Here is a 19,917-nt window from a genome sequence, read left to right on the forward strand (position 1 = left end):
TGGAGCAGAAAGAAAATATTCGGCCTCTGGGAGGGAAAGGCAGATAAAAGCAGCAGGGATCTGTGCGTTGGGACACTTATCCCGACATCGTAGGAGACATTAAAAAAAATAATCATCTTCTCATGTTTAAAATGACCTCTTTGGGGAGAGAGGGGGCGTGGGGAAAGGGGACTAATAGGCGAAATCTCGCAAAATACTCTTTGCAGGCAGTACGACGAATGGAGGAAACACTTGAGTATTCCTATGAACCACTTCGGTTCTCACGATTAAAGTCCCTTGCAAATCCCTTCAGTTTTAAAAAGCCCCCCTCCCCCCCTCCCCGTCCCCGCTCTTAAATACAGACACGTAGTCAGAATATCCCGCTGGAGATCGCTCCAAACTTTGAACGCGCTCCTAGGAAAAGATGGGCCAGGCTTTCGGCAGGGCTCCCCAAACCGGCAGGCTCCCCGGCGTCCGCAGGTTTCTGCAGTCCCCGGCTCTCTCTCCCCTTGCCAAATCCTCCTCTCCAGTCCGGGGGGCTCCGTCGGGGCGCAGCGCTGCCTCTCGCGATTTGGTCGGGCAAGAGGGCGAACGGCAGATCAGCAGTTTCAGAAGAAACTGTGTGGTTGATTATTGACTAAAAAGACTTTTTTTTTTTTTTTTCCCTTCCGATGCAACATTCAAGGGATTGTTTGAAGCAAAACGCATACGCGGGATTTTTGCCTCTCCTCTCCTCCTACGCTGCCCGCTTCCCCTTTCATGTGGTGCCTTCTCACTTATGCCATAAGGAGCAAGTGTTTTCTGTTTTAGTGCTCTGTTTACAGCTTTGGTGCATGAAGTCATAAATCTTGCATAGCCATAAATGACAAAAACCATTGGTATGCGTAAGAGGCCACCCCAGCCTTATAGTGCTTTTTATTTCTCGCTTCCCCCTCGCTTTGTTTGTGCTTTAAGATGACGCCGGGCTCCCTCGTGCTTTAAACGGACTAGTTATATTTTTAATGCCTTAATTAACGAAGTAACGTCAAATTTACACCTAGGCATTATTCGGAGCCTCCGCTTAATGCCCGGAGCCCACGGTCCAGCCACCGTCTGCCAGAGGGGCAGGGGCTGTAACTTTATTTAAGTTCTCGTTTGCACGGTCGCTGCCGTGTTTCTGTTGCAGGGGAAGCGGGGGGACACCACCACCCCCAAAACCCGGGCCGCTGGAGAAAGAGGCGAGCGCCTTCCCCAGCGCTGCCGAGGAGCGGGAGGCGAAGGGGAGCTGTGCGGGGTCGGGCCCGCGTCCACGCGTCCCCACGGGGGGCTGCGGGCACCCCGACCCGCCTGTGCAGCACATGTCTGTGTGCGTGAGCCCCTCCGTGCCCGTCCCGGGCGCTGGGGATATTTGGGGGTCGGGGGGGGGTGGGGGTGGTGTGTGCCTGTGTGTACATCTGTGTATGTGTGTGCGCTCACGCATGCATGAGTTAATAATTAGTAACTCTAATGATTTCCAGCGTGGCTCTGAAAGCATTGCCCAGAGCGGGGATCCTGGTGGGCTTCGGTTGGCTCTCCGGACCCAGCCCCGGCTCTCCGGGCTTTGCTCCCCTCCCCGGGACCCAGCCGGGGCTTTGCGGGGTGCGGCGGCGGGGAGCGGCAGAGGGGCTATTCTGCAGCCGCCCCCCAAGCCCACCGGTAAGCGGGACAAACCCAAGCCCCCCCAGCAGCACCCCCGGAGGCCGGTGAGAGCGACCCTTTGTGAGAGCCGTTTGTCTTCATTAGCATAATTTTCCTGGACTTTGGTGACGCCCGGGTGCGGGGGGGCCGCACTCCTTCACTGCCGCGCTCCTCCGCTCCCTCCCCAGCCCCCACCCTGCCCCAGGCTTCCCCAGGCGGCCGCCTTTCTTTCTTCCTTCCTTCTTTTTTTTTGTTTTTTTCCTTCTTCCCCCCCCCCCCCCCTTCCACTCCCCCCCACCCCCCTTTCTCCTTTCCTCTCTCTCTCCTTCCCTTCCCAGAGCAGCCCTGGGAACCATCCCCGTCCTCCGTGCCCCGCGCAGGGGGAGCCCGGCACGCCGGGGGGACCGGGTCGGGGCAGGGTGGGCAGCCTGAAGCGGGAGGGGAACGGGGGAGGCGGGTGTCCGGAGCAACCTTCCCCATCCCGTGCGGGGCAGGGCTCGCCCCTCCCGGCCGGGGGGCGCCGGGTGCGGAGGAGCTGAGCCGGTGCCCACCCCGCGGCCGCAGGGACGGGGCTGGGGGGCAGGCAGCCCCTGCTCCCTGGCTTGTGTCGCCTCCAAAAAAAAAAAAAAAAGAGAGAGAGAGAGCGAGCGAGCATGCTGGCTTCCGCCTCAGTCGTCAGAAGTTAAGGTAAGCAGGCCACAAATACGCTGCTATCAGTCGTGAATGGCGGAGTTTATGTCCCAGTGATTTATGACCGTAGACTTAAATGTCGGTTCAAGAAGAGTTCACAAGCTGGGGCTTCCTTCCAGGCAGTGACTGATACCCTTACACTTCGTGTTCAGGCAGCTCTCTCTCCTCTCCCCCCCCCCCACCCCCCCCCCCTTCTCTCAACGTTGTCTTTATCTTTCAGGAAATCTTTCAGGGGGGCTGACTGGTTTTTCGTCCTAGAGTCAGAGTTTGGGGCTCGGCTGGGAGTTAAAGGGCAAAGATCTGGTGTGCTGGGGAAGGGGGGAGGCGGAGGGAAGGAGAGAGCCGAAGTGGGGAGTGGGGAAACGGGGGGGACTTGCCTCCTGCAAGCAGCTTTCATCTGCTGTCTCCGGGCTGTCTGGGTGGGGGGAGAGAAGTTGGTAAAGGGCAGAGAGGTGTATTGCACAAATGGAGATGGAGCCGATTAAATGGGCACTGGAAAAATTGGGGGCCCAACTGTGTTTGTGAGACCTGGCCTTTTGTCTCCGAGGGGGAGAGGAGAGCTCTTCCCATCCCAGGCACCGGCTGGGGTGGCAAACTTCCCCCCCCCGCCCCGTTAAGGCACTGTTATTATCGTGATCGCTGTCGCTCTTAATCCCGCTATTCCCGCTTTCGCCAGGAACGGCCGGGCGCTCCTCAGGTTACCCCCGCTTCTCTGTAACTTTGTAGGAAGTGATTAACTTAGCGAAACCAAAGGCGGGAGCTGATTTTTTGTTGTTGTTGTTTTTTGGTTTGGTTTGGTTGTTTTTTTTTTTTTTTTTTCCCCCTTGCTGGCAGGCGGCCGAAGCTTCAATAATATTTTGCCTTCCGAGTAAAGTTGCCTATTGTCTGCGGGCAGGCGGCTGCGGGAGCGGCGGGCTCCGCATCCCCGCTCAGCCCTGCCCGTCCTGCCTGCGCCAGCGGACTTCCAAGCGGCCAGGGGAAGGCGAAATATTTGATGTCGCGATCATGAAAGGCGGGTGCCCTTGTAAAAATCACCGCTGGTTCATTATTTCCTCTTGCTCCTTTGGTAGTGGTGTCTCTATTCTCTCTTTCAAAGGAATTGAGAAAAATCACACCAGGCCTCGATAGCATCAGGAAGGAGAGGCGAGGGGCTGGAAATTGTGTGCGCGCCTCAGATCTCCATCGGCTTATTACCTTAATAACATCCGAAGAGCTTGATTAGTGCAATAACAGGGTGGCCGCCCTGCTGTAGGTGTGTTATCTTCATTTTGTTACGATCTAACAAAGGGAATACTGTTTTCTAAGAACTTGTATAACTTGAAAGGCGTAGAGTGAGCTCGTTTGGTGCATGTGTTGTGTAAGGCTTTTCGCCCCTAAGCATTTGTCCTCGTGAGATGTTTGGGGGGGAAATATCCAGCTGCTTAAGTACAGGGAAAGTGGCAAAAGAAACGAGAGCTCTTCTGATCCGAAAAGCCGTGGTTGTTTGTCAGCAAGGGGGTAGGGGGACGGTGAGGAACACACTTTAATTTCTGAGAACAATGTGAATGCCTGTGGATCAGAGATTACGCACAGGTCTCCTCACTCGTTAATGCAGGCGATTCTTTAACTGGTTATTTTCAGGCAGGTAACCAGTAGACTTTGATCTGAGAAAAAAAAAAAAAAAATCCCAGAAAGAAAGAAGGACGGGGGACAAAAAGAGGGGAAGGGGGGGAGAAAGGGATTCGCCCGGGCAGGAGAAGCATTCTCTGGGTTTGTGTCCACCCTCTCCCCAGCGAAGTGACCCTCATACATCAAATTACATAGCAGTTTCCAAGACAGAACCTATTATCGGTAAGTTGGAAGGAAAGTTCAAGCCGTGGTCATGGAGATGAACGCTGGTTTTTCAGGTTCCTGGTGCGTTTTTTTCCCCCAATCCATCATGTTTTAACAGGTAGGATCTGGCTGATTCCACGAAAAGTTAGTGTCTTGAAAATAACTGCTGAAAAAACAAACCAACGATGGCCAAAGCGCCCGACTTGCCCCTGTGGGCCTCGCTGGAGGGGCTTCACACGGCGCCGGGTGCAGCTGAGGCTCCAGACCCACTTGCGAGTGGGAAGCGGGGCTGCGTGGGGCGGCCGGGGCTCGCCCGGGCAGAGCGCGCTGCTGCCGGGATGCCTGGCTGGGGCGGCTCGGGGTGGTGTGCGAGCACGGAGGGGAGAAGGCGCTGGCTTTGTTTATTTTCGTATCGAGCATTTCATAGACAAGCCAAAATCCGTCACTTGGGACCGGGGTGTGTAAATATCCCCGGCTAGGGAACCTTTCCACCCCGCTCCTGCCCCCTGCCACATGTAGACAGGAACAATCTCATGTATTTCTTTGAAGTTGGATGAAGAGCCGTAACCTGGAGGGAAAGGCTAAAAATAAAACGACGCCGGTTACAGGAGAGGGTTTGATCCTAGAGCCGGAGTGAAGGAACAGCCCAGCCCCTTTGCATTACCGATTCCTCGATCACCCTTATCTCAGAGGCTGGTATTAAAACAGCGTCTCAGTGATAAACGATCAGCCCCCTCGCCGTGTGGTGCCCTGCTCTGTTTCTTAAGAAGAAAGAAAGAAAAAACCCTAGAAAGCCCCTATCCCGGTGCAGCAAAGCTCATATTTGTAGCTGCCAGTAAATCCAGGCAGCTTTTATATCGAAATGCTCTGCGCCTGAGGCCAAGTCATGCTGCTAAATATTGCTGACCACTTTTTCTTTTATGGCTTTCATGTCACTTAGCTATTGAAAGTAAGATGGATTTGTACCATTTCTTCACCGTGCTCTGCTCTCCCCACACCCCAGGTCTGCCCGGAGAGGCCATTGGAGGAAGAGCGCCACGTGACAGAGGGGTGCCAATGTTATTCTCCAAGGGTGTCAAGACCCTGTCAGTTTGCGAAATAAATATTGGGAAACAACGAAATGCAAAAAGCGACCTACTACGACAGCTCTGCAATCTATGGTGCCTACCCCTACCAAGGAGCAAATGGTTTCACTTATAATGCGAGTCAGCAGCAATATCCTCCATCTTCATCACTTGTGGAAACTGAGTACCACCGCCCCGCGTGCTCCCTCCAGTCCCCCGGCAGCTCCGTGTCCCACCACAAGGCCAATGACATCAGTGAGAGTTGCATGAGGACCCTCCCCAGCCAGCCTCTCCAGCCCCCCAGCCTCGCCGACCCGCAGGCCCCACCGCCGCCGCCTCCGGCCCAGCAGGCACAACCTCCACCTCCATCCTCCGCCTCACCATCTCAAAATGCCAGCAGCAACCCTGCCCCGGCCAACCCCAACAAGAGCCCGGCTCTTAACTCGCCCACCATGTCCAAACAGATATTCCCGTGGATGAAAGAGTCTCGGCAAAACACAAAGCAGAAAAACAGCAGTTCCAGTTCAGGTATGAAACATGCTCCCCCCTCTCCCTGCGTACCTCTGGGCTGGCCACGCGTCCGTGGGGAGGGCAGCCCTGCCCACCTCCACTTCGGGGAGGGAAGGGAGGGGGCTTTTTTCCTCTCTGAGTCAACCCCATCGGGCTTTTGGAAAGGGGGTGCCACCACTTGCAAGGGGAGCTCAGTGAACAAACCACCCCCTGCAAAACTTTCCCAGCCTTGCAGGATGAGTCCAAAGTGATTTTGTTTCCCAGTGGCTAACCCACTTGTGCCCTCCTGCATCTATCACATTTCCTAGGTAATCCCCCTCCAGTAAATCATGTCAGTGCGGAACAGCCCAGGCCTTAAGCCAGGGGCCTGTCCCGAGTACTTTGTTGGCATGGTGCTGTTAGATTAATAAGACAGTGACCTATCTCTGCTGAAGTGTAACAGGAATAAAATAGCTCATAATCACGTGCAGGCAGGATCAATGCCCTGCATGCAGTCAAAACCTCTTCCTATTTTAACAAGTTGATTGGCAAAGTTACAAGCCTGGTAAACAAAAATCATTCTGGAGTGCCATAAACTTCAGCCCATAAAATACTATGTGAGGGATGGAAGTGTATATTAATGCTTTTATTACTCGAGGAAACCCAAATCGATAACACCAGTGCTAGCTCCAGTGCCCAGGAGTTGGGCTTATATTAACCTCTTCCTCTTTTTCTCTGAAATGTGCCTTGGAAATAGAGTCCAAAACTTTACCAAATATCTTCGCCACTCTGCTTTTTAAAGCCCTGGTAACATTGCTGTTTACAGCGTTCCATATCATATATTTATTTTATTAAAAAGCAGTAACATTTAAATGTCTGTGTGCCTATATGCAAGCCTAGCCACTGTGCGTTCTTCTTATGTATAGTATACTTCCCAATCACTACCAGATGTTTATGCTATATGCTAGACGTGATAGAAACACTATATTGTCAGTTCTGCGCTTATATGTTATAACGTTATATGATAGTTACCTAACTTTGCGGCATCTCTAGCTGATATGGATATATCAGGGTTTTCAGAAAAAGAGGGCTGCAGGTCTTCACAGCAACGGAGAACAGCTAGGTCTTGAAGACCCTGATCCCACTATGCTAGCATAGCCATAGGTTCACCTTCAGAGTTTCTAAACCCCACTGTGTTTCCCTGAACCTTTCTTACTCCTTTATGCAAAGCTCAAGATATGTTGTATGCTGTCATTCTTAAAGGAAGCAAATATAGTCATATAGTGACACTAATGAGGTGAAGGAAGTCTGCTGAGGCTTGCAGCTTGGCATGACTGAGCTCATGCCATGGGGGAATACTCGTTGCACATGCGGGTGTCCGTCTCGTGTCTGAGAGCTGGACTCTCCAGGTGCTGGTGCTGTTGGTCGTTGTCTCTGGTTGCTGTGTCCGGGTTCGCCATGCTGATTGTGTTCTTTGTGTGATTTACATAGGTGAGAGTTGTGCTGGTGATAAAAGCCCTCCCGGGCAAGCCTCCTCTAAGCGAGCCCGTACAGCTTACACAAGTGCCCAGCTGGTAGAACTGGAAAAGGAGTTCCACTTCAATAGGTACCTTTGCAGGCCACGAAGGGTAGAGATGGCTAATTTGCTCAATCTCACAGAAAGACAGATCAAAATCTGGTTTCAGAACCGCAGAATGAAATACAAAAAGGATCAAAAGGGCAAGGGCATGATGACCTCTTCAGGAGGACAGTCCCCAAGCAGAAGCCCTGTCCCTCCAGCTGCTGGGGGATATCTAAACTCTATGCATTCTTTAGTAAACAGTGTCCCCTACGAGCCCCAGTCGCCTCCGCCATTTAACAAGCCTCATCAAAACACCTATGGCATCCCTGCATCGTATACCGCTCCTCTTAATAATTGCCCACCTCCTCAAAAGAGATACACGGGGACGGCAGCTGTGACACCTGAATACGATACTCATCCTCTTCAAGGCAACGGTTATGGGAATCCACATATACAGGGAAGCCCCGTCTATGTAGGGGGCAACTACGTGGAGACCATGACCAATTCTGGGCCTTCCATCTTTGGTCTAACTCATCTCCCTCATCCTCCCTCTGCCAACATGGACTACAGCGGGCCTGGGCCAATGGCCAACAATCACCACCATGGACCTTGCGATCCACACCCAACATACACAGACCTTACCGCTCACCATCCTTCTCAGGGAAGAATTCAGGAAGCGCCCAAACTCACCCATCTGTAAGAGACAGGAGTCACTAAGTGGAACACCAAGCCCCCAACTTTTGGAAAGTACTCACCCCTTCCCTTCTCTCTCTCCTCCCCCCCTCCCCATGTGCCCTCCCCTCCCCTTCTCGTTTCTTTTGATCGTTTTGGTTTGTTTTGTTTCCTTTGGTAAAAGCGTTTTCTAGTTTATGTGACGTAGCAATATTTGTTGCTTGAATTGCTCTATAGTTTCACTAGTGGATATTTATCTTCTTGAACTGTAGCCTTGTGTCTCACTTTGGGAGTATGCAGAGGCTTTATACTTTACCTTCTACACTTTTATCAAAACAGGGTATATGAACAAATTTTCTATAAAAAGAATTCTTAAATGTGAATTTGTTCGTACATGATTGATCCCACGGGGAAGCAATTTTTTTTATTGCACTTCTTTTAAATAGCGAGAAAGACATCAAAAGCGCTTGGACAGGGACTCCCTGGACAATTATTAATACGTGTAAGTCTTTCAATGTGTGTATGCTGGTGAACATTCAGATTTATTTATTTTTTTTTTTGCAAACATTGAATAATCTAAGTGTTTAAAATTTTATTTATCCCCATTTGTTCATATTTATATATATATAAAAAATCTGTACCCTGAATATTCAGGAAGTATTTACCTGGCCATATGTTAGATGGCATATCGGCACGCGTAGGAAATATCATTCAAAAGGAAACTATAACTCCTTTTATTAAAAATGGTGATAACGATGATGATGACGATGCAATAAAATCTGGGAAAAAAGATGACGGTTTGAATACTTTATGCTTGTAACATCCACCTAGGCAGAAAGCGTGTGAAGCTGAAAAGGCTAGATTTGTTTTAAAAGTTATACATTCCTTGCTGCTCACGTTCTGAAAAAAAAAAATAAAGTTTTTATTCTGAATAATAAAGAGTTAAGAACACGTTCTTTGCAGCGCAAGGGAAGGGAGAGCCCTTCATGACGTGGGGAGTTGGGAAACTCGTCTGTAAACTCACACGAGGATCCGCTCGCCCACCCGAAGGGCCCCGCGACGCCTTTTCAGCATTTCATAGGCAGGGAGAGGGATTTTTTTTTTTTTTTCTTTTTCCTGTTGTGGTTTTTTTTTTGTGTGTGTTTTTTTTTTTGCTGTTGTTTTCCAGCGGGGTTTCACGGCCCGCGGCGGCGGCCGCCTCCTCCCGCGCCCGCTGCGCGGTGCCCGCCCGGCGCGGAGGGGGGGACCGGCGGCGGAGCAGCGCGGGGAGCGTCCCCTGCCTCCCGGGCGGGCCAGCCGGGGTGTGTGTGGGTGTGTGTGTGTGTGCGCGCGTGTGTGGAGGGGTGTGTGTGTGTGTGTGTGCATGAGTGTGTGCGTGAAGCACATGGGAGCAGAGCTGAGGATAAAGCTCCGCTGGGTGCGGACGCGGAGGGGCCGCCTGGTCCCCGGGCTCGCCCGCTGGGGGAGGAGGGCGCCGGGCAGCTGCCGAGCCCCGCCAGCACCTGGGAGCAAGGGCGGTGGAGCAGGGCCCCCGCCAAACCCCAAACGCGGCTGGGGGGTGGGTGCCGAGCACTGCTGCCTCCGGACGCGGCCCCTTCCACCCGCCTCCGTTTTTTCCATTTTCCTTAAAGAAGCGGATTTTATCTTTTCTCTTTTTTCTTTTTTCCTTTTTCCTTTGTCCTTTTCCCTTTTTAAAAAAATTATTATTTTTTATTTTATTTTGGGGTTGTTTCATTTTTGCTGAGCCGCCTTCCCTCCCCACCGCAGCCTGAAGCTGTGGGGGAGGGGAGCCCTGTGTTCCCTGTCTTCCCGGGGGGGTGTGTGTGGATATGTGTGTGTGTGTGTGTGTTGGGGGGGCACACGGTCCTGCAGAAGGGCGACTTTCCCGGCCCCAAACGGGCACCCGTGGGGGTCTCCAGTCCGAATCGGCTCGAGCTGGAAGGCAGAAACCCGCAAGCGCGGGCTTAAATCCGATTTTTCTTCCTTTCAGGCGAAATGTCCGTAATTTTTAGATTGAAACTTGAAAGATAAATCAAAATGGACCTTAATAGACTAGGTAAAATATACCCCTGCACGTTTATAAAGACATATTCCTATGCTGTGTAGATAATAACGCACGCTGTTCACCATCTGTATCTTTTAGAGCACAGAAAAAAATGTCGCCATTTTGGTCTCATGCTGAAATATTATTAATCTTTGGGCTTTATCTTGTTCCCAGAACCATCCTTGCCTGATGCTGAAACATTGTCATGCATCCATGAATCTATATAGAGCTTTTCTGCATAAATAGATAAAGCATGCTCAGTCAAAGAAAGGGATTGCAAATATATTTATACCGTGCTGTTTATTGTATATATAGATATGTAACCGTGGAAGGAAAGGTTATGTAGTCTGATATTTTTCATTGAAACCTGGTTATTACCCAATGCAGACCAACGACTGATTATTATTTTGTAGGCGAAGGAAGCATTTTCGCAACATTGCAAGACACGGCTCGTTTCAAATGAGCTTCCGTATAAAATGCGAGCCGGCCCCCCACCCCTCGGCTCGGTTAGGTTAGATACAACAAAAGGTAACGGTCCAGCCGGTGATTCTTACTGTGTGGCTCCTTTAGCACCACGGATTGCATTTAGGAAAATGTGCAAAGAGAAGGAATTTGACGTTTCACCCCCCTCCCGCTCCCAAGAAAGAAAAATACAGGCGATTTTGCCCCCTTCTTTCCAGAAACCGTGCTCGGAGCCTGTAGGTTGCAAATCAGAATTCGTATTTTTGCATTTAAGATTCGCCCGATTAAAAGACCCCTCTGGAGGCAGAAGTAATTGATTTGCCCAAGAATTTCGCGTCCCCTCTCCAAAGGTTTTGTTCCAGGTGGTTTTTGTATTAGACTGACCACAAGAAACAAATGTGCAGAATAGAGACACCCACACAGGTTTTACTCACAAAGCCTGGTTAAAGTCCAAACCTCTCTCTCTATTATTTGTCATCCTGCTGTTAATCCCAATATTTTCCAGAGGGGGGGGAAAAAAATTAAAGAAAAGAAAAAGAAAAGCCCGACCCCAAGGTAGGCACTGAGAAGCAAAATAAAACCGGACTTTTCCCACAAGCAGCCCAGTCCTCTGCCAGCATATTTTAAAAGCAGCTTTTTTCCTTGTTTACTTGCGTTTCTTGCTCTGCCTCTTTTCTCGGCCACATTTGATCTTGGAAAGAGCAAGAAGCTTTAAATGTGTTCTTAAGGGCCAGTAGCTGTCAAACCTTTTGGCGGCCAAGATTGATCGCGCGCAGACACCACCAGAGCTTTGTTTGGACTAAAAGCAAGAAAATTAAACCCCTTGCATTTTCCAACAGCATCGATATTTGTAAGGCATCCCTTTTGAGGGATTAAATGACAAGTCTCGTTCTATATTTTATTTAAACAAGCAACCACCAAAAAGCCCATTTAAAGCCTCCCGGCCCCTCCCCTCCCCCTCTCTCCAATGCCTTCGCAGATATGCTACATCTTGTGGGTGCATTAACTTAAAACCGATTTTTTAAATGCACTTCGTGCAGTCTGGAGGCAGACTGATCCGCTGAGGGCTTGGGGTCTTGTTTTCTTTTTTTTTTTTTTTTGTTTTTTCCCCTTCCTTCTTTTTCTTCTTCTTCTTCTTTTTTTTTTTTTTTTAATTACGAAGACGCTTGCCGACCCCTTTTTGGCAACTCCGAAAATAAAGCGAGACGGCACCGCATCGCGCTGGCGATGGTCCCTGGCTCCTGGAGGACGCGGAGAACGGCTGGGAAGCGCCTTCCCCCCCGGCCCCCCGGAGCACCCCACCCCGCCGGGCACCCCGGGCTCCGCGGGAAGGCACCAGCCCCGGCCGGGCTGCCCAGGGCGGCTGTGACCGTAGGATTCATCAGGCTGGTGATTGTGGCCATCATTGTCATCGTTCTCCCTCTCGCCTCAGCCTGGTTGGAAAATTGTGCCCAAAGCATCCAAATTCGGGACTTGCCTCGACCTAGCAGGGGCGACTGGAGGCGGCGGCGGCGGCGAGAGCCCAGCGTCGGAGGCGAGTGCCGTCTCTCAAGTCATAGCCCCGCAGCATTTTCGCTCTGCCTGGCCCCGTGAAAACAAACCCGCTACCAGCCCATATATTTCCTGGTAATCGAAAATACTCACCAGACCCAGCCTACTACGGTTATTAAGCAAATTATGCCAGCAGACGGGAGTATCGTTTGCAAGCTAAGGCACAGGATTTGGGTTTTTTTTTAAAGAGGCAACAGCCAGACGCGTTTGCAGCCTCGCGATTTGGCTCTCCCAGAGAGGTACTCCTAGGGTTATGTTTTACGGTCCAATCCCGGGAAGCCAACTGGAGAGGGAAGTCATGAAGCACAAGGGCTGCTGCCTATGTGACTCTTCCCCTAGAAGCAAGGTTGCTGAGGAAGATCCTGTTAAACAATGGCTCGGCACCGGCGGCCAATTGTTCTCCGTACTGTACACCCGACAGCCAGCAAAAAAAAGGAAAAAAATAAAAAAGCAAAAAAAAAAGGGGGAAAAGAAAGGGGAAAAAAAGGAAAAAAAGGAAAAAAGAAAGAAAAAAAGAAAAAAAAGAAACAAACAAGGAAAAAAAAAAGGAAAGAAAAAGGAGCCCATCGAGGCTGAGTCGGGAAGGAGAAACTAGTTTTGGAGGAAGTGGCTATTCCTAGGAAAAAATCAAGACCCTCTGCTTCAGACTCCTGCCTGGGTGCAACTTCTTATGCGGGGGCCTGGCGGTGTCAAAACTTTGAAGATTAATGGATTACTTTGTTAATGACTCAAGGCGTCAGATTGAGGTGCTTAAATGATTTGTGAGGTGCAAAGCGTTTTCCTGACAGTCCCAAACAATGAGAGAAGAGTGTGCGGGCGGAGGCGAGGGAGGCAGCAGGCTGCAGGACAAGCAGCCACACACACGCTCTCGCACACACACACACACACACACACGCACACACACACTCGCAGCCTCTCACACAAACATATCCACGCACACGCACCCTCCCCCCCACCCCCGATCATTTCAGATTAGGACGCCAAGGGGATAGATACTGGAGATATCATTTCCCTCTTTAAAAAAAGTGTAAATAAAGCCTTTCTGGCCCCCAATGAGGCGTTCCTTCCCGACTTTTTTGGATCAATCAAACAGACAGTGGCTTCTTTTGATTAAAGCCCAAATTGTCATTGGGCAGAGGCAATCATGTGACAGCCAATTCGGTCCAATTTCAACCTTGTCTCCATGAATTCAATAGTTTAATAGTAGCACGGTCCCCATACGGCTGTAATCAGTGAATTAGAAAAAAAACACCCCACCAGCGATCTTCTATGCTATATTTTTTTCTCCTCTCTCTCCTTTTTCCTGGGCCTTCCCCCCCCCGAGCCCCCTGAATCCGAGGGAACTTTTTCTCCGCGGGGGCTGCCAGTTGAAGGCCATGAATTTCGCATTTGAGCGAGAGATCGGTTTTATCAATAGCCAGCCATCGCTTGCTGAGTGCCTGACATCTTTTCCCCCTGTCGGTGATACATTTCAAAGTTCATCAATCAAGAACTCGACGCTTTCACACTCGACACTGATTCCTCCTCCTTTCGAGCAGACCATCCCCAGCCTGAACCCCGGCAGCCACCCTCGCCACAGCGGCGGCGGTCGCCCCAAGGCGAGCCCCCGCGGCCGCAGCGGCAGCCCGGGCCCCGCCGGCGCCCCGCCGCCCCCGGAGTACCCCTGGATGAAAGAGAAAAAGGCGTCCAAGCGATCCGCGCTGCCGCCCGCCTCGGCCTCCGCCTCAGCCGCTGGACCTGCCTGCCTCAGCCACAAAGGTCAGTCCAAAGACTCGCCGCCGGCCCCGCCGGGCCGCTTTTTTGGCTCCCCGCATCCCCCCGGCTTCGCGGGGGGACGAGGCGGAGGGGCGGGCGGGCGGGGAGGACGGAGCTGGCCGGGCTCTCTGGAAACCCAAACTTTCCCCAAACTTGCTTAATGCGGGATGATTTATTTGAGTTGGAGCTGACCTCTCTTGTCTCGCCGTCCTAGAGTTAGGATATTTGACAGTAATGAAGAGTGATAGATTGCTCCCGCTCAGCTAAGCAGCTGATGCATTAATTATAAATTGCGGTATGGCTAATATAAAGTTTGCTCTGGTGTGGGGAGGTTGGGGAGCTGGAGGCAGTAATTTTGCGGAGGTGGCCGAGGGGCGCGCAGCACCGGGCGCTCAGCAGTGCAACACAATGGGTTTACTGCATCCAAAGGCGGCCATTTTGTTGCAGTTGCTATTTTATGCTATATGGACATATAGATATAGACACATACGTGCAGAGAGAGGACCCCCCCCGGCCCCCCCGGGATGCGATGTACTCGGGTGCTGAAATTCAATCCGTGCATTTATCTGTTTTGTGTGTGCGTGCCTGTGTTTTTGCTTTTGCTGGTCTGGCGGTGGTGCTTTGGGGTGCGTGTGGTGGTGGTGTTTTTCTTTTTCTTTTTTTTTTTTTGTATTTTCTTTTTTTTTTAACAGACCCCCTTGAAATCCCCGATAGCGGTAGCGGTGGATCTAGGCGGCTGAGGACGGCTTACACCAACACCCAGCTTTTGGAGCTAGAGAAAGAATTTCATTTCAACAAGTATCTCTGTAGACCAAGGAGGGTTGAGATTGCAGCCTTGCTGGATCTGACTGAGAGACAAGTCAAAGTCTGGTTCCAGAACAGGAGGATGAAGCACAAGAGACAGACCCAGTGCAAGGAGAACCAAAACAGCGAGGGGAAATTTAAGAGCCTAGAGGACCCCGAGAAAGCGGCGGAGGAGGAGGAGGAGGAGAAATCCCTCTTCGAGCAAGCCCTCAGCAACGTCTCCGGCGCTCTCTTGGAGCGGGAAGGCTACGCTTTCCAGCAGAATGCCCTCTCCCAGCAGCAGGCGCAGAATGCGCACAATGGCGAGTCCCAAACTTTCCCCGTTTCGCCTTTAACGAGCAATGAGAAAAATCTGAAACATTTTCAACATCAGTCACCCACTGTTCAAAACTGCCTCTCAACAATGGCCCAGAACTGTGCAGCTGGCCTGAACAATGACAGTCCTGAGGCCCTAGATGTCCCTTCTTTACAGGACTTTAACGTTTTCTCCACAGATTCCTGCCTACAGCTTTCAGATGCAGTTTCCCCCAGTTTGCCAGGATCTCTGGACAGTCCCGTAGACATTTCTGCTGACAGTTTTGACTTTTTTACAGACACACTCACCACTATTGACTTGCAGCATCTGAATTACTGAGAAATTAAAGACGTCCTCTCCAAGGGTCCTGCTTTCTCCTCCTTATTCTTCTTCCTTATTTTCCCCGTGAATTTATTTTATTTTATTTTTCCCCCCTCCCTTTTCCCGGTCGGTATTTTCTGTTTGTTACCTCCCTCTGCTATGCCATTTTGCCGTTTCTTACGAAGTTTTAGTTGTGTTCAATTTTAACCTAGCCACATTCTAGGTCCTTCTATGAAAGCAATATATGAGGTCTGTAAGAAAGTGATCATATAGGAATTGTATCTTCACTTTCTTTTTATTTTTGTATTGCATTAGGATGCGTTGTCATAAGTATTTTTGGTAGAATAAATTCTTGTTTGCTACAAGGAGCTTTCTCTTTTTTCTTTCTCTTTCTCCCTCTCTCTTTCTCTCTCCTTTCAAGACTGATAACATGACGGGTATTTCTCCCCATCCCTTCTACTATTAATTTACTAATAATCGAAATCCAACATTCTGACTACGAGCTCTCCCCTTTTGGCAATTTCGGACATTTATTAGAGAGGAAAAAACACGTTCAAATTCTTTATTGCGAGGTTTCTCACAAGGAAAAAAAAACCAAACCAAACAAACTAAAACTATTCACAGCTTTGATGGAGATCTCTTCCTTTTAATGTATAAATGTAGCATCTTATCTCCGTGAGGGTACAAAGCTTGGAAATACTGAGCTGTAACAAAAGCATGAACGAGCACTTTCTCTGTTACAGGCAAAACATTAGAGAGGCTCCGTAGGATAAGCGTCTCCTGCAGAAAGTAGCCTGTTACATACAAGAAAGGCGCTTTTTTTTTTTTTTTAAATAATCCTGTTTTTCTAGAAAGTAGTACTTAGCAGCCGGCAAGCTGTTTCATGAAACATATCTTAAAAAATATCAGAGCTCACACAGAATGTGCTTGGTTCCTTCTCACGTGCTGAGCGGTCCAAGAAATCAGCCCTGGAAGGAGAGGAAATGGAGAAGTTAGCGCCTGCAAAATCAAGAGGGTGGCAGAAACGCGGGGGGGGGGCCAAAAAAGCATTTGGGGAGGGATCAGCCCCTTCACTCAGTCCTTTTGAGGGGTGGTGCGGGGGCCCAGCCGAAGATATTTTTGTTTAAACCTTCTTGCGGGGTGAAGGACTGATAACGAAAAGGGGAAACTCTGACTTTAAAGTTACAATTTCCTCGGGGCTCCCCACTCTCTGCCGGCGGCAGCAAAGATGGGCTTGCAGAAATCTCCACCAAATTCCCCGCCACCCGGCTAGCGGCGTTGCCGGACCCCAAAACGGAGGGTGAGCCCCGTCCTTCGGGCTAAAACCGAGCAACAGATGCCAGCGGGGCTCTGCCGCTCCGGGGCCGGGGGATCCCGGGCGGGTGCGATCGCGGCTCCCCGTGTGCGTGTGAGTGAGTGCGGGTGTGCGAGTGCGGGTGTGTGAGCCTGTGGTTACATTACAGGGGCGAGTGGGGCTTGAGCGGGGGTTTGTGGCCGGGGCTCTGCTGCTCGTCCATGCGAGGAGTGTTGTCTCCCAGCTCTGCAACACGTTGTGGAGCTGGGATGCGTGGGTTATAGCTGGAAGGGCTGAACACAATTCTTCCGAAAGTCATAAATCAAACCCTTTCTATGAATGAGAATGTCATCAAAGAGATCAATTGCAGGAACACATGCACAAATAAAAATCCTCTTACGTATTTGCCGGGGCTGGGGATCCCCGTCTAAAACCATTAAGTGAGAAGGCGTTTAGTCATAATTCATTTTTATTGCTCTTTTAAAACAACAGCTTGGCTGAGCTGCGGACGCGGCGAAACCTCGGCCCTGCTTCTTGTCCTTCTCTCGGCTCCAGCCCTGTCCCTGCGGAAAGCGAGCAGCCTCACCGGCATTTTAACTCCTCTGCCACTGGGTTAAATTGGACTGCAACGGGCGTGTAGGGGTTGGGGTTTCTTTTGTGTCCAGATTTCTGGGTGCTGACAACGCTTTAAAAAAAAGAGGAAAATACGCTACAAGATTTAAACTTCTTGCAAACTTTCGTTTAAATAAATGGGGGGATTCAGCGAGCAGGAGTCGCCTCCGAGTCTCCCGGTGAGCCCTGGGGCCACAGCGGGGGTACACTCCCACGGAAAAACCTAAAGCGCCGGGATCGCCCCCTCGGCCCCAGTCCCGGGGCAGGAAAGGCGGAGCGGAGCCGCGGAGGGGCGCGGAGGGGCGCGGAGGGGCGCGGAGGGGCCGGGCCGGCCTGCGGGCAGAGGGAAGCGGCGGCAGCTCCCCCTCGGCGGGCCACGGAGGGGGGTGGGGGGGTCCCCCTCTGCTCCGGCCCTTCTCATGGTGTTGCCCCCACGAACAGTACCGGCAGCAAACCCCCAAAGCCCTGCCAGAGAGACAATGCAACAAAAGAGACAATGGCACAGAAAAGGGAGAGAAAAAAGGATTTCAGGATGCTGGAGACTGTAAGAGAGGTGCTGTGATTGGGCGGAATTTATGGGTAAACCGGATCTATTTATAGTAAAATATACATTTTTTCTTGGCTGGCTGAAAAAGCACTGAAAAGATGCCAGTCCTTTTATTAGTAAACAGTCCCAGTGGCCTGCCTTTTTTCTCTGCCTTATGCAGTATTTATCACCACCGGTTTACGCGAATGAAATAAATGTGTTTACAGCTGTATCCATAGCCCAAATTGGTGCAGTATAATGCCATAAATGCCTCTGGAGTGTTGTTGCTCTTGTCCCCCACCCCGCCCCCCTGGAGTTTAAGAAACTGAACCTTTCCAGAGGGCTCTCAACCAGCCGTGCCTGCGTAGTAAATCAGAACAAATAGAAATACTGAGGGCATACGGATAGACGTGTGGTGCAGAAAGCAGCCCTTCGGGTTTGGCTGGCAGTAGAGAGGCCACGGAGGTGGCATGGGATAAGGGCTGACCTAATGGCAGTAGGAGAGCTTTGCACCTAGGAGAGGATGTTGTAGTTCATGTGGGAGGGAGGAGCTTGAGGGTTTGTGTGTGTGTGTGCGTGTGTTCGTGAGCAGGGAGAGGTGGCAGGGTAGAAGAGCCTTTTGGATTTCAAAACAAGCAAAAACCGAGCGTGAGAACAGAGGGACGTAGGAGCCGGCTGGAAATGCACCTGCAGAAATAGAGGGGGCAGCCCCTCCTGGGGTGACTTTCCATCCATCTGTCCCCGAGGTTAACGTTTCTCAGGAGGCCTCTCTGAGGCGTGTTGGTGCCCTCCCCTCTCCCCGCAGGCCACTGGGTGCCCCGGGACGGACGGACGGACGGACGGGTGCCGGGCCTTTACCTCCCCTTTCCTTTTCCGCATACGTAAAGCCAATATGAGGTCGCAACCCACATCCCGCCGCCCTCCCTCCTTCCCTATCCACGGACCCTTTTTTTTTTTCCGTGGGGGTGGGGAGGGGTAGGTTTGAGTCGATGCTCAGCGCGGTTCCCAAGGGTCCTGGGGCCACCTCTGCCACTGGCCATCTGCCACCTCCCGCCACTGCCGGCCCGGGTGGCGGAGCGCAGGGACAAAGGGGCCGGGGCGGCGGGCCCTGCGCCTCCCGCCGCTCCTCTGCCCCCGCCCCGGGCCGCCTCCCCGGGCCGCCGGGCTGCGACCCGCCGCACCCCGGGCAGCCTTGCCCCCGCCCGGTCCCAGGGCGGGCGGCAGCGGCGCCGCGGGGACCCAGCAGATGGGCTGCGGAGGCCGCCGGCCCCCGCCCAGTCATCCGTCCCCCTGCCCCCGGCTCCTCCTCCCCTACCCCAGCCCCGGGCTGGCGCGGGTGAGCCCGGCAGAGCAGCGGGGGGAGCAGGGATGCGGGCCAGGGGGAGGCCGGTGGGCCCGGGAGAGCACAATGGCCGTCAGTCCCAAAAGCGGCTCATTTCCATGCTAATGTCCGCGGCCGCCTGGTGATGCGGCTGGACAAGCCCCTTTAACTCTTGGCGTCGCGTCGCGCTGGGACTGCGGCGGGGCAGGAGCAGCGAGATCCCTCGGCCCCGTCCCCATCCCACCCCCATCCCCATCCCCAACCATATCCTCGGCCCCATTCTTATTCTCTGCCTCATCCTCATACCTGTCCCTATCTCCAGCTCAGTCCCCATAGCAATCCCCAGCCACATCCACGGTCTCATCCTCATCCCCGTCCCCAGGGCCGATGCTCTCGCCTCCTCCCCAACCCCCATCCCCTCCCGCGGATGCAGCCGCCCCCCCCCCCGCCCCCGCGGCCCCGGCCCGGGGATGGAGGGGCGGCGGAGGTGCCCAGCGCCAGCCTGACAGCGCCGACAGCAGGGGAGGCGCCGGGGCACCCCCGCTGCAGCAGCACTCACCCTGGAGGGGACGGCCGCTGGGCTCCGCGGGCCGGGCGCAGCCGCCGGGGGTCTCCTGCCTTCCCCTCGCAGCCGGCGGGCGGGACCCCGGCGGCGGCGGCGGCGGCGGCGGCGGCGGCGGCGGCGGGGCGACATCCCGGCCCGGCCCCCCCCTCCCCGCCCCCCCGGGGGGCCGCCGCCGCCGCCCTGCCCCGCGGTGCCGCGCCGCGCCGCGCCGTGCCGCGCCGTCGGAGCGCTCGGCGTTTAAATGCCCCCGACGCGGCGATCTATCAGCGGCAGGAGCCGGGAAAGTCCCGCAGGCGCCGCAGCCATTGGCTGCCGCCCCCCACGTGCCTGCCCGCTGCCTGTACCTTCGTGTCATTTTCCTGCCGGCCCCATGGAGGAAGTGGGAAAGTTGGCGCGGCCCCGCAGGACGCTGAAGACCCGGTGGCGGCGTGACAGAGGGACACG

At 52.8% G+C, this 19,917-nt stretch overlaps 2 protein-coding genes across 2 annotated transcripts; both read left to right on the plus strand.

Moving 5' to 3' along the window:
- Positions 1–5,257: 5,257 nt before the first annotated feature.
- Positions 5,258–8,233, plus strand: HOXA3 (homeobox A3; the record flags this gene model as incomplete). The annotated part of the gene is made up of 2 exons (XM_082337688.1): positions 5,258–5,729; positions 7,182–8,233. 2 exons carry the CDS (start codon positions 5,258–5,260, stop codon positions 7,949–7,951), a joined length of 1,242 nt encoding a protein of 413 aa, XP_082193814.1. The 3' UTR covers positions 7,952–8,233.
- Positions 8,234–13,341: 5,108 nt separating this feature from the next.
- Positions 13,342–15,173, plus strand: HOXA2 (homeobox A2; the record flags this gene model as incomplete). The annotated part of the gene is made up of 2 exons (XM_082306889.1): positions 13,342–13,738; positions 14,428–15,173. The coding sequence occupies exons 1-2, from the start codon at positions 13,357–13,359 to the stop codon at positions 15,171–15,173; spliced, it is 1,128 nt and encodes a 375-aa protein (XP_082163015.1). The 5' UTR covers positions 13,342–13,356.
- Positions 15,174–19,917: the final 4,744 nt, after the last annotated feature.

Source organism: Platalea leucorodia, assembly GCF_965183815.1.
Source record: "Platalea leucorodia genome assembly, chromosome: 1".
Classification (NCBI taxonomy): Eukaryota; Metazoa; Chordata; class Aves; order Pelecaniformes; family Threskiornithidae; genus Platalea; species Platalea leucorodia.